This window comes from Alternaria dauci, chromosome 4, assembly GCF_042100115.1.
Source record: "Alternaria dauci strain A2016 chromosome 4, whole genome shotgun sequence".
NCBI lineage: Eukaryota > Fungi > Ascomycota > Dothideomycetes > Pleosporales > Pleosporaceae > Alternaria > Alternaria dauci.
Genome location: NC_091275.1, coordinates 1,295,726 through 1,309,250, shown reverse-complemented (window position 1 = coordinate 1,309,250; position 13,525 = coordinate 1,295,726). Strand labels below are relative to the sequence as shown.

The window sequence follows — 13,525 nt, the reverse complement described above, 5'->3', positions numbered from 1 at the left end:
CACTTTTGATGAAACGCAAATGTTCGTCGAACGCAATATAAGACAGACGTCCGGCAAGATCAAGAACTACGTTGTCACTGGATATCTCGAGTATATCTATGGCGAGCACTCTATGAAAGCACGCATTGATAAAGATGGTTCACACCAACAACTACCGATTCCACTCACATCTAGCCTCGATAATTTTCACTTCCCTGCGGTTGCTGGTGAACACTCATAGACCACTCATCGTAGCATATGTCATATTCTCCCAGCCGCAAAATCGCCGTAGTAGACTCATGTATTCACTATAGAACAGGGCCCTTATTGCTTACTCTGGTGGTACAATGACTCCCTTGGACTATATGAATGAATTCAACAATACTTTGCTCCAGCCATAACAGTGAAACAGACCTGAGTAGCAACCACAACGAGCATCGCAACGAAAAGTACAACCAACATCTACCCACACAGCTCCCTCACGTCTCCCAAGATGTCGTCTCCTTCCAAAAACATGCGAAAGCTCGCCTTTATCTTCGGAAGTATATCCATAGGCTGGATCTGGTGGCTTCACAGTCTGTATACCAAAACGATTCCTACTCGATACCCAACCTGGTGGTATTTCTTCACCATATCCTCCTTAGGTGGCTGGGCCACTTTCATAATCTATTACACCATGGTCAATTCCAACCGAGAGAAAACGCCAGGACCTAAGCCCCATAAGCTGTGGAATCTTCTTCACATAGTACCAATGGCACTCCTCAATGCTACTGTCACCAGAAGCCTGTCGGTTCAGGACAAAGGACTACTTTGGTTCTCGACCTTGATGGTGTACAGATACTATCGCACCGTCCTCACCCTATATTTCTACTCGCGATACGAAATGGCATCCAATGATTCTCCTCAGGGTCAGAAGTTTAAGCCATCAGACTGCACCGTAATTGTACCAACAGTAGGCCCTATGGACAATCCGGTGTTTGATGATATGGTTGAAATGATCCTCCGAAATATGCCAGCTCGCTTGATCTTTTCTGCCAACAGCATGCTCGCCAAGACGGATGTCGAAAAGCGCGTCAAGAAGTTGATTGGAGAATTGAAAGAAAAAAACGAGTTGAAAACGATTCCAGACGTCGAATACACATATGTTGATGACTCCAACAAGCGCAGGCAGACCTGTCATGCTGTCGAGAATGTTAAAACTAGGATTATTGTCATGGCCGACGATACTGCCATCTGGAATCCGCAGTTCTTGAACGCAACTCTTCCCGCCTTCAATGACCCAGATGTCGGCCTTGTTGGCACGAGAAAGGTGGTGAGATACACTCGCCCTGATCGTGATCCTGGTATGAGCCTCATACAGTACTGTAAGAAATGGTATTGGGCCGGTTTCTGGAACACCATAGGCGCACTGTACCTCCAGCGTCATAACTTTGAGACTCAGGCATCGAATACCGCTGATGGCGGTGTTTTTGCGGTATCCGGCCGAACACTCCTCGTCTTGACATCAATAATCAAGGATGATCACTTTAAAGATCAATTCTTGAACGAACATGTCCTCAGGGCAGTCTTCACCTGGCTGACCAGGCTTACCAAATGGCACATCCCGTTCGCAGGCCAGGTCCTTGCATACTTCAAGGGAAAAGGCCTGAACCAAAACGGATTCGGACCTATTCTTGCCGATGATGACAATTTTATCACACGGTGGACCATTAACCATGGATACAACATCAAGATCCAGTCCTCGCCTAACGCGACCATAACCACGGTTTTGGGAAACGTGAAGACGTTCAAGTTTGTCAAGCAATGCAATCGCTGGAGTCGCACAACATTTCGTCAAAACCCCATTGCGCTGTTCAAGGATCGCACAATCTGGTGGAAGTGGCCTATTTCAGTGTGGACAGTGTACTTCCCCTGGATGTACAACTTCGCAGTGGTCTGGGATTCTCTGGCAATCTTCGCCTTCTGTCGATCAGGGCTGTACCTCGAGTGCACCAATGGAAATATGAGACTCATTCTCTTGGTCTCTTTCATATGGCTGAACAAACTTGCCAAGACCGCTCCGTGGTTTTCGGACCATCCTTACGACTTCTTGTTGTATTTCTGCCCCATTCCGGCTTATCCCATGTTTGGATACTTTCATTCATATCTCAAGGCTATAACAGCGCTGACTTGTTGGAACAATGATTGGAGTGGAAGAGACGTGGGGCAGTCGAAGGATCGTGCAGGAATCATCTCAGGAAACAAGAAGGCAGAAGACGCCGCACAAGTGATAGCAAGGCTCAAGGAAGAGTAGGCCGGCAGGTATGGCCGACCGCTCTTGGATGGATCGATTGGCGCCAGGCCAGGATAGAGTATAGTCGATTGAGCGGAGGTTTTTTTGGTGGTCTTATTTGGCTTCTTGGTTGTTTTCGATACCCAGGATTGTCACGGACGGTAGTCGAGGATAGACATCTCCATTCCAGACTTATAGACATGGTTTTGATAGTTTGTTGTGAGTTGTATACCAGGCAAGTCCTATGTGTGTCCTGGTACCGGATTATCACTGTTGGAAACCACAGCTCACTGGTGGGAAGCGGTAGTCCGTGCAAGATGTGAACATTCCGGAATTTGACACAACTCCAGGAGGTTGGCAAAGTGCGAACTCGATTGAACGTGGCGTTTGGTCTGTTCCGAAGTGGCGATCTCCAGAGGCCGCGGGTCGCTTCAATACGTCATACACGCCCCTTATGGGGTAAATCGGTAAATCCCATCTTGACAACACCAAAGGTTTGGATGATGCAACATCATTTTGACTACAACGCGAGCGATATTATCGGGAATTCGCCATAGTTTTGAGATAAACTCGAGATGGCGTTTGTGCGCTAGGCGCAATTGCTTCATTCGTACTTTCCTCCACCAGAGCTGAAGCCGGTCCCGGCATGCTGGAAACATTCGCTCCACCAACTCTACTTTGACTACACCTCTGCTATACTATATATCTTGTGCGAATCCAGCATATAGCGACAGTGCTTCCATCAAAATTTGTGATTCTGGTAGGGCTTCAACATGCGACAGCACATTCCCCGAATTCGCCACCGTTGTCGATCAAAAGTCACGCGCAGAGGAGGACCTCTCTGAAAATCGTATCGTGCTGGGCGAGGGTCGACAGAGTGGTCGGCGAGCAGAAACTCACGTTCTGCATACTGCATCATCCAGAGCGCATGGTATTGGTTGATGCGCAGGCACCCTGGACCCTTCACAGCCAAGCTTTGTCACCAGCTCGATGCGATCGCGCGCGCATGCGGGAGCGAGTATCGCTCACCTTGGTGCTGTCCTGCGGGACTGGGGTTGGCGACATTTGGGGGCCAGAACAAGTGGATCGTGATGGTCTACGAAAGGAAAGTTGGCGCCAACCCAGTCCTTCGCTATCGGGCCCTCAAGCAACGTTTCGTGTTGCTGAAGGGTGAACTAACTTTGTTATCTCGTGGTCCCACAAGCCCCTTCGCGGCGCAGAATTGCTTTTTCTCACATGCTCGGTGGCCTGATCACAGGCCCTGCTCGGCCTTAGTCTCAACTCCCCTCCCCCCCCCCCTCTCAACCCCAACGCGACGGTGAAATCTGGTCCCCCTAGGGAGCCATGTGCAGCATGAAGCAGCGCCACTTCAGCCAGCCTGCAGATACGAGGCGGCACCTGCCAAGAATCGCTGGTACTGTAACCGTGCTCGCGATATGACAGACATATCATAGGAGTCACGATTGCCGACACGTGTCTTGGAGTCTGTCGCGTGAAGAAACGACAGGCTGCGCTACAATAACGGACTGCGTTGTAGGCGCCCTTGGACGGATGAGGAGAGACTTTATCGCCCCTTGTTGATGATTCGGCTTTCTCTGGAAACAGGAGTAACACTTATCTGTCCCCTGTCAAGGTGACGGTCAAAGGAGGACTACAAATCCAATGCCTGTCTTGTTACTAACAGGCCCACAGGTTGGGCATCCGGTCACGGGCATCTCGCGACAGGGCTGTGAAGGATCATGAGGCTCTGCTCGTGGTAGGCAACCTTGGAATCCATCAGCCGAAGCCACGGTCTGGACACCCGCATGTGCGACGAAAAAGCATGTGCGGGCACCGGCAGAAGAACTCCTCGTACGTTTATTCTGCATCCATGCTCACTTTCGGGCCGCCATGGTGTCTCACGTCCCAACACAGCATGGTATGGCACAAGGTGCGCGGGAAGGATGATCAACCATCTGGCCGGTGTTCTTACCCCCCCGATTGGGTTTGTGGCTTGCTTGCGGGGTTGCTCGTGCATAGGCGAGGCCGACGCCAACGAATTACCTGTCCGCCATGTCACAGTCAACCCGGTCAACGGTGGTCGACAATCAGTACTGCGGAGGGGCCCCGTTACGGGCCATGCCGCTCAGCACTCACATTGTTCTCCTCGGAGGTGTGCACGCAGAATGCGAGGTGTGCGATCATGAGCAGCCCAAATTTGGCTCCCGAGCCTCGCACAGCTTCGTGTGTTAGGGCGCACAGCGCTATCAGCCAAGCATGATTACAGTCCATTGAGAGTTGAGGAACTGGCATTTGTCCTCTGATCGTTCGTATCGCATCAAATCCTACGATTTCGATATCTCAACTAGGGCTCCGGACTATTGGTACCCACGCAGCAAGCAAATCCTGTGCTGATCACCCGTCAAAGTGGCTTTGGGCGTCCGTAGTGTCTGCCCATGTCCTGCTACTGCAGCACATCTGTGTGGCCGTCCAGAAGAGGACATGTCGACTAGTGAATCTAGTATTGCGCTCTATCGCAAGCGAAATCGTGTCAACATTGGTCTAATCGTGAATCAACGCAAGCGAAGAAAGTAATGCGACGTGGAGGACGGCCTAGACTGTGTCGCATGACTAGTCAATGCTCGAAGAGAACTTTGTGCCATCGCTGGCTCGATTCATCGCGCCAAAAGACACTTTGCACCGTTTTGGAGCTCCCTTTTGAGGGCATTGTATTACGTCGGGATGATGTAATGGTTTCAAGAGGGTGCCATTGGTGGGAAGCCTCTCTGCGCTTATCGTCAGGGTCAGGCTATTCACCAATACTGCGGAGGCCGGCCAGAGTCGCTGCAAACCTACTTGAAGACCAATAGGATGACTAGTGCAGACACCGTGAGAAGAAAATGAAACACATGCTGCATAAAGACGAAGACGATTGTGAGCTGGTCAATTATTCTTCGGAGAAATTTGCAACACAAAACCAAAAAGTCGTGGTTGACCGGCATCTTCGCGAAACAGGCCCTTTACGCTATAGTTCATCTGATCGGCCCTTTCGTGCGCTGTCTCCCGCATGCTCATATCCAGGGCGGGCAGGGGCCATGCTGGTCGCATGGCGTTCTAGGCCGTCGCAACAAGGTGTGGCAGTGCGATCTTGTCCTCTTCCTGAGCGGTTCCAGCACGTTTCTCAGAAGCTGCGGCATGGCTCCTTGATTGCTCTGGGGTATCGAGCTTGTTTACATAGCGCTAGCAATATCGCTAACCTACAGGACTGTGGCGGTGCGCAATTCCAGCGCTGAGACATGCTACTTGGCTCCTGCAGTAGCTTGATTACGCCCTCGGACTGAGCCTGGGATGTTTGCATAACCAAATCTATTGCGTACACGAGATACGATCATCCCACGACGCCCAGATCTTACGCAGTCGCAGGTCTAAAGCAGTGTTTGGCCTCGCATGTCCCGATCATGATCGTTGGGCTATAGGCGTGAGTCAGCCATAGGCTACACTGGAGAATTGCACCCTGTCAGATGCCACGGCTTCATTACCGCATCGAATGCGTGGTGCTCAGGGACTGTGGGCTACTTTGAGAAGAAGCAGCCTTCCCAACTAAAATAGCCTCGATCGGACCCAAGTCGTGCGATTTGTACAGTATGGCTGGCTCACCCCGCATATGCTAATGGCTAGCTCTCCTGCGCCGTTATGAGCGGCCTTTGATATACATCGGACGGAGAGATTAGTGTTGCGCCCATGGCGACATGATGTGCTGGAGATTGAGGTACTGCTGATGGTGTAAGACTGGGATCCAAGCCATTGTCAGGGGGGCTGCGTTACATTCCATGGTTGAGGTGCATCAGGGAGTAGCAGCGCACTCAATAATCATGCGCCAGTTTCTTACAGAAATGGATGTTTGTGACGGACAGTCGGGCTTGGGCACTGCAGCCGGTATACTGGGCCAAGAGCAAGCGGCATGGCTGATGGAGTAGTTGGTCCCAGGAAGGGTGTGGTTGACGCCTTCCAAAACCTTATCCACCATGTCGGGCCATGAGGGTTCAGGGCCCACGCGGAAGGAGGTGTCGCGCTCGTTACCAGAGGGTGCGTTGTATGGTACGGAACATGAGGTCCGTGTATGACAGCTAGCATCTGGGAGCCTCTGGTCAAGGACACACGGCGTGTGCACGTAGCGTACCGTGGCAGCGCAAGGCGTCCAAAGCGAAATTGCTGTGACTTGGCTCCCCACCACGGGCGCACGTCTAGCAAACGACTGTAGGGCAGGTGTTCGCTCGCGACCATGGGACGATGGCCAGGACGGGCGCCGTCACATGCGATAGGGGAGCAGCTGCAATACGCCCACCACACCAGAGGCCGACGATGATTATTCAGGAGGGCCAAGTCACGCCATGGCACACGGTAGCCTTGCACTGTGGCCGACATGTGGCATGGTGCACCGCAACTTGGAGTGCTTATTAGGCGGGAAGACTGTGTGCATCATCAAGTGCTGCGGTGACGATGTGACGATGAAAAACTCGGTGAGGTCAGCACGAGAGAGAAGGCATGTTGTCGTTGGTGCTGGGGTGGGATGGAAGATGCCGGAGGCAGTGCAGCGTGCACAGTGCACAGTGCACACAGGCAGACTGAGCCCCACGAAAGACTCGCTTAGCGACCCGGTTGCGGGCAATGGTCTAAGATTAGCAGGAGCCCCCCATGTCCAATGAGACGTCATGGAAGTGCACAGCCGCGGACTAGCGCCACCAGCCACAGCAGCTCGCAGGGCGGTCCGAGCGGCGGGCAAAGCGAGAGGATCGCGTATCAGATGCGCTAAGGGCCACCAGGCGTGCGGAATGGCAGGCCAGGACATGTCCACCCCCCCCCCCCCCAGGCCGCCCATGGCTCCCCCGACCGAAGCGGTGATGGAGAGTGCGTCTGGCTTCAGGGTCTATCCCTCATCCGCTTGTCCATGCCAGATGCAGCATGACGGCTCCCACGCTCTGCACGCCGACTCGCTGACGTGCTGGTACCCCTCGTCGCTTTGGGCATGGCTTGCTCTGTTGGTGCGTCGACTTGCGCAAAGAGGGGTCGGGCACACCGCGACTCTCAAGGGCCTAGTGCTACCACTGAGCAGTCGGCGCGCGCGATCGAGGCGGGGACGTGAATTGACGGCGGCCGGTAACTTCTGCCTACTTTTATTCTTCCTAGCGTGGCCTGACCGTTTCCTAATCTGCCACCCTCTGCCAGAGGCCCGAGCGCGTAGGGCAGTAAAGCCTCCCAGGACAGGGGGTTGGCCTGCCGTCGTATGGCTTCGTGCACTGTTTCCCGCTGGGGGGGCCACGGCCGTCTTGACTCTGGCCTTATGTATAAACCAACTTCGCCCCCCCAAGGCCATTGTCCTCCATCCAGGCCCATGATCAACACAAACACTGCTCCGTCCAGACCTTTTCCGAAGCCTTGGTCCTCTCTTCACCACCACCATAGTCCTTCCCGCTTCTGACCTGTCCTTCGCTTCAGCCAGCCGCCGCCAGGACTACTCTACCGAAACGCACCACGCCTTGTCACTCCCCAGCCTGCATGCAGTAAAAGATCTACAAATTTCCCACGCATTTTGACTTGTCGCCGACTCATACGACAATCTTTGAATTGGATCGGCACCTCGTCCGGGAAGGTAAGCTTTCCCCTGTCCGGGTCCCTTATAATCTGCGCTAGCTCTACCCACCAACCAGCCAACCAACCATCCCACCGCACACACCCAGTGCTTATGCTGACCCCATTTACCGATATAGGCATCGGTTGTTCCTCGACACTGAACTGCTCCAGCTTGCACTGCTTCCATCTCCCACATTGTCCATCATGGTTGACTACGCGCAATACCCACCGAGCATGCCTCACGACTTTGAGCTCTACTCCACCAACCAGGAGCAGCACCTGGAATTTCACCACAACTTGCCTTACGTGCCTGCCTCAACATATGCCATGGAGAACACCTTCGGTGCCCCATATGACCAAATGGCCACCTTTGCAGAATTGCAGAGGCCTCAAGACCTGCAATACCATTACGACGCCATCGCCCAAGGTGTCAAGCCTTATCAGTATCAGACCCCTGCCGGCTCCCCCCATTCAACTTCACATTCTTTCCACGAACAGCCTCCCATCCTTTCCGCCTCTTCTGAATCCGGCGCTTCAGTGTCGTCTTCGGCAATGGGCTCCCCATCAGTCCTTCCTCAATTCAATGACTCATGGAGCACAATGGGACTAGGCGTGACTGCTGGATACGAGTACCCTGCAATGGTTGCGACAGATAAGTCATATGTGGGTAAGTCTACAGTTTCTTCGCCAAAAGTCTCGTCTTCTTCTTTCATTGCATCTCCTGCCTCGCCAATCTACAAGACGCATGTGTTCAAGACGCCCACGACCCCAGCTTCAGCCACTTGGTCCTCGAAACCAAATGAGCGGCGCAATTCTCTTTCATCGCATGGCTCCATCCGCAGCATGCCATCAACTACTTCTCCTTCTGTCACTGCAGTTCCACAGTCGTCTCAATTCTTTCAGACTTGTCCGTCACCTCCCAATGCTACAAACGATAGAAACTAATGCAGCACAAGCAGATCCTAATCTCATTCAGCCATTCGCATTCGCCCCTCAGAGCCCATACCATGAGCTCAGGACTACCCCATCTCCTTACTTCCCCATCATCGAGCAACCGCCCTCGCCAGCTCTCTCTCAACTCTCTTCACACAGCCAGCAACCGGGTTCGGCACGCATCAAGAAGGGCAGCGCCAGCCCCTATCTTCGCACTCGGCAATATCAGCCTTACCCCCAGTACAACGGTCAACGGCGAAGCTCCGTCAACTCCCTTCACTCGCACCACTCAAGCAAGAGCGGCAGCAGCTTCGACAACGGTGAGACCCGCGAGAAGGGAATGTGCCCTCTACCAGAGTGTGGACGCGTGTTCAAAGACCTGAAGGCGCATATGCTCACCCACCAGAACGAACGACCAGAAAAGTGCCCAATCGCAACCTGCGAGTACAACACCAAGGGGTTCGCGAGGAAATACGACAAGAACCGTCATACACTTACACACTACAAGGGCACAATGGTCTGCGGCTTCTGCCCCGGCAGTGGTTCAGCGGCAGAGAAGTCGTTCAACCGCGCTGATGTCTTTAAGAGGCATCTTACATCTGTTCACGGTGTGGAGCAGAATCCCCCCAACAGTCGCAAGAAGAGTCCATCGAGCCGCAAGGCTTATGGTGGCTCGCAGCCCAACGTTGCGGGTACCTGTTCCACTTGCTCAGTCACTTTTGCCAACGCACAAGAGTTCTACGAACACTTGGACGACTGTGTGCTGCGTGTTGTACAGCAAACCGACCCAAGTGAAGCCATCAACCAACGCCTTCTTACCTCCGTTGCAGAGGACCGGGACGTCACTGAGACCCTCGATCGTAACGGTCTATCTAAGAGCATTGAGTACACAGTACCCAACTATGCCGAGGATGACGAGGATGACTACGAGGAAGAGGAAATCGACAACGATGATCACGATGACGCCACATACGGCTCTCGCCGCGGCCGCTCAGGCAAGGGTGGCATCAGATCCTCAAAGAAGGATTGACAACTAACATATTCCCGGGGTGTCGGCGCAACGCAGCACGTCGGGGATGGTAACCACCTCACAAACCACCTCTCCTCTTCCCGCATCCAAAAGTCTGGTCCTCGCGCTGGCCTCACTTTCTCCAAAGGCGGCGTAGCCATTACCGGCTCCGGACGCAAGAAGCGCAAGAACTACCCAGTGTCTTGGGGCTGCGCTACCGACAAGATGAAGATGAAGAAGCGTGTCTTGTGTGTATATGATGGCCAGAGAAGGCTATGGAAAGACGACATGATGCTCGACCAGGAGTTTGAAGTACGCACAAAGTTGCCTGATGGCAAGTCGTACGTTACAGACCTGGACGTCCAGACCCTCAACCGCGCAGATGCCCTGCATGGCGCTACGAGGGAAGAGAGAGGCCCATGGGTAGCCGACAACATTGTCGGCGGCATCAACGGTGTGGCTATGGAGCCCGCATCGCTGGACTGGGCTCTCTGAGCATGATGAGAGATACGACATTTTGTTTTTGTCACGAGCGTTTTGAGCGATACGGATGGCATGCATGAAAAAGGGGTTATACACAACAACCCCCGCACACAGACATGGCTTCATGAACGAACTGACACCGTCAACGAACTTCTATGCTGTACTACCAAGCTTGTAGTTTTGCTATTTCATTTACTCGATCGATACCACTGGGACTTTGCTTTTGGCTGTCGGCGTTTTACTGTCAAGGGAGAAGTAATGGACGTGCTGGCCGCGAAGATATAGTTTCTGAATCTATTGACTATCACCATGATTATACTCTTCTGTTTGATTTTGTGACTTGTGGGGCGATGAGCTGATGTGATCACCGCGATAACAATAGCTTGGATGTGGTCTTCTCAGCTGCTAAGGTATTCTCTAGAGTTGCGGGGACGTCGAATGGCACTCGCTTGTAAGGAGCTGACATCGACCACGCCTTGGACCTGCATCGTAGATCTCCCAGAACCACGGTCTCTGGGTTTTCCAGCTGCCGTAGCCGTCTAGAGTAAGCTGCCACATATCTCCGATCTGCGATGAGCTGTTTATCCACGGGCGGTACCCGTTACCCAGGCCTGGAGTCTAGCTCAGCCACAGCTGACAGCGTGTGCGTGGTGTGTGTGTGTGAGCAAAGTATGGAACAGACGGGCTATGCACTCGATACCGGAATATCGGGTTGATACAGGCGTTGGGGGGTGCACTGGCACGATGTGCTGCTTTTTACAGCCATGTTTGATTATTATGGTGGCGTATGAATGGTCTTTTGGTATGTGCTTGCAGTCGGCGCTTTGGCGATGCATGAAGGTATTGAACGAGATTTGTTTTGACGTCCAGACGAATCTTGAGGGCAGGCCCAGTCTAAAGGCTTATGGACTCGGGTGGTTTGAGCATAACAAAGCACCGAGTGTATTCAGGGTCGTGTTTCGGCGTCATGTGCCTCCAAGGTCTCTTTTGGCTTTGACAAGTCTGGATGCAGTGCCAATTTCAGAAGCAACACAATCCATGCATCGAAATGTCTGAGTTCTTGTGAACAAGAACTTCTGGAGAAACGTCGAATGGAGGCTATAAGCGCCCCTCATGATTTGGCGTGGTGATTGAGTGAAAGCCGAGACCCCAAGTGCGGACAAGAGCCTGGGTGCTTAGTCAGCGCCTGCCTCCCCGCTGTGGGGGAACCTGGGAAGGCAGCAGCGACCTAGACAGCCGTGACAGCTTGGAGCTCTATCAACTCCACAGCATTACGCCGCAACCACACCCTCACCCGTCCGCGCACACTTCGACACCACTACAGTATGGCGTCGAATCTCGAGCAGTCATCATTCTTCCAGGAGCAGAAGTCAAAAGGCGAAATCATTGTCAAGGGTATGACATGGTCGATATAACATTGGCGCGTGTTGCTAACTCCGATAGACCCTCCCAAGTTTGACTTGGAATCATATATCGCCAATTACACCGGTAAGACTCCTAGAATGCTGCTTCGGCTCTCTGTATACTGACACGTCTTACAGGCTACACACGAATCGACCGCCTGCACCACATCGGCGCCCACTCGCCATACCTCGCCGTAGACGCTTACCGCCTCGCCATCGCCGAGGCAAAGAAGGGAAAGAATGTTGATCTATACAAAACACTAGTAGAGGAGTTCAGCGCCATCGCACCACAGGATCCCGCTGCTGTGGCGGATACAGCTTGGGTTGAGAAGAAGAGGCGGGAAGTGCGCGAGGAGCACGACCGGCTAGAGCATGAGCTCAAGTCGTATAAGAACAACTTGATCAAGGAGAGCATACGAGTAAGTGCCGGCGCAGGACCAATCTATTTGTCTTCGCTAACAGCTTGCAGATGGGCCATGAGGACCTCGGTCACTTCTATTACGATACCGGCGACTTCAGCAACGCACAGAAGGCCTACATGAAGATGCGCGAACACTGCACCTCACCCAAGCACCTTGCGGACATGACCCTCCGTCTCGTATACGTTAGCATTGCACAAAAGTCGTGGACTCACGTATTGGCAAATCTGGCCAAATCAGAAGCCACGCAGATAAAGGGCGATGACAAGGCGAAGATGGAGCCCATCATCTCTGCTTGCAACGGTCTATGCCACATGTCTACTGGCAACTATCGCGAAGCTACAACAGCGTTTCTTGGTACCTCCGCAGCATACTTGACCGCAGAGCCAGCGGCGTACATTACATGGCAGAAGGAAGTCATCTCGGGCAACGATATTGCCGTATATGGCGGTCTCTGTGCGCTTGCTTACATGGACCGCAGCGATCTGCAAAACAAGGTGCTGGGAAACAGTGAATTTCGCAACTTCCTTGAGCTCGAACCTCATATCCGCCGCGCTATCAACCTCTTCTGCAACTCCAAATACAGTGCATGTCTCGAAGTGCTCGAAGGTTACCGCAACGACTACCTCCTCGACGTATATCTGTCCAAGATGCTGAACGCCATCTACAGCCGGATCCGGACGAAGAGCATCGTGCAGTACTTCATACCCTTCAGCTGCGTCACGCTTGAAGAGATGACCTCGAAGTTCCCATCAGCGGAAGGCAGGACCATCGAAGAGGACTTGGAGGAAATGATTAACCAGCGCGTGCTCAATGCGCGGATCGATCTCGTCGATCGCCTCCTCATCTGTCCGCCCACAGACCCCCGCCACGATGTACACGCCGACGCTCTCAAGATGGCCGAGGAGTACGACCACACCCTGCGCCTTCGATTAACGCGTCTCAACTTGCAGGCAGCGGGCATGGAGATTTCGTCAAACAAATCAAACGAGAAGTCATCTGGCATGGGTGGAAGCATTGGTGACACATTCCGCGGCCTGGGTCAGAAGATAGGGTTTTAGGAGACACCTGAGATGACCGGGAATTCCGTTGACTACTACGACGACGACGACGACGACATCGATATTGACATTGACATCGACTTGGACATCGACGACGACGTCAGACACGATGAGATGATGGACATGATCTAGTGTAGGATGAAGGAGATATTGCGCGGCTGGCATTGCAAGGCGTTTTTGGAGCGGCATGGCGTACACATACAGGCTGGGCAAGGACATCAAGCGGCATTCTGGCGTTGGAACGAGGAGGTATCGCAGCAAATGGAGTTGTCTAGTGTCAGACAGCTAAATTAACACGTCATGCGAAAGCATAATCGTACTAGTCATTCCTTCATTCATATTCGTAACGTGCGTGT

At 53.0% G+C, this 13,525-nt stretch overlaps 3 protein-coding genes across 3 annotated transcripts; all 3 read left to right on the top strand.

Annotated features, from left to right (window-relative positions):
* The first annotated feature begins 303 nt into the window (after nucleotides 1-303).
* On the top strand, nucleotides 304-6,778 carry ACET3X_004992 (uncharacterized protein). The gene has a single exon (XM_069451148.1). It carries the CDS (start codon nucleotides 473-475, stop codon nucleotides 2,270-2,272), a length of 1,800 nt encoding a protein of 599 aa, XP_069307036.1. The 5' UTR covers nucleotides 304-472; the 3' UTR covers nucleotides 2,273-6,778.
* Nucleotides 6,779-7,580: 802 nt separating this feature from the next.
* Nucleotides 7,581-10,595, top strand: ACET3X_004991 (uncharacterized protein). The gene is made up of 3 exons (XM_069451147.1): nucleotides 7,581-7,880; nucleotides 7,999-8,528; nucleotides 8,821-10,595. The coding sequence occupies exons 2-3, from the start codon at nucleotides 8,066-8,068 to the stop codon at nucleotides 9,822-9,824; spliced, it is 1,467 nt and encodes a 488-aa protein (XP_069307035.1). The 5' UTR covers nucleotides 7,581-7,880; nucleotides 7,999-8,065; the 3' UTR covers nucleotides 9,825-10,595.
* A 1,016-nt stretch (nucleotides 10,596-11,611) lies between these two features.
* On the top strand, nucleotides 11,612-13,169 carry ACET3X_004990 (uncharacterized protein; the record flags this gene model as incomplete). Its single annotated transcript, XM_069451146.1, has 4 exons — nucleotides 11,612-11,681; nucleotides 11,730-11,774; nucleotides 11,828-12,108; nucleotides 12,159-13,169. 4 exons carry the CDS (start codon nucleotides 11,612-11,614, stop codon nucleotides 13,167-13,169), a joined length of 1,407 nt encoding a protein of 468 aa, XP_069307034.1.
* Between the last annotated feature and the right edge of the window lie 356 nt (nucleotides 13,170-13,525).

Bases quoted from the DNA above. Each gene is read 5' to 3' on its own strand.
- ACET3X_004991 (XM_069451147.1), top strand. From the start codon at position 8,066: ATGGTTGACTACGCGCAATACCCACCGAGCATGCCTCACGACTTTGAG. The intron at 8,529-8,820 runs GTAAGTCTACAG...CAGCACAAGCAG, and splicing joins GACAGATAAGTCATATGTGG to ATCCTAATCTCATTCAGCCA.
- ACET3X_004992 (XM_069451148.1), top strand. From the start codon at position 473: ATGTCGTCTCCTTCCAAAAACATGCGAAAGCTCGCCTTTATCTTCGGA.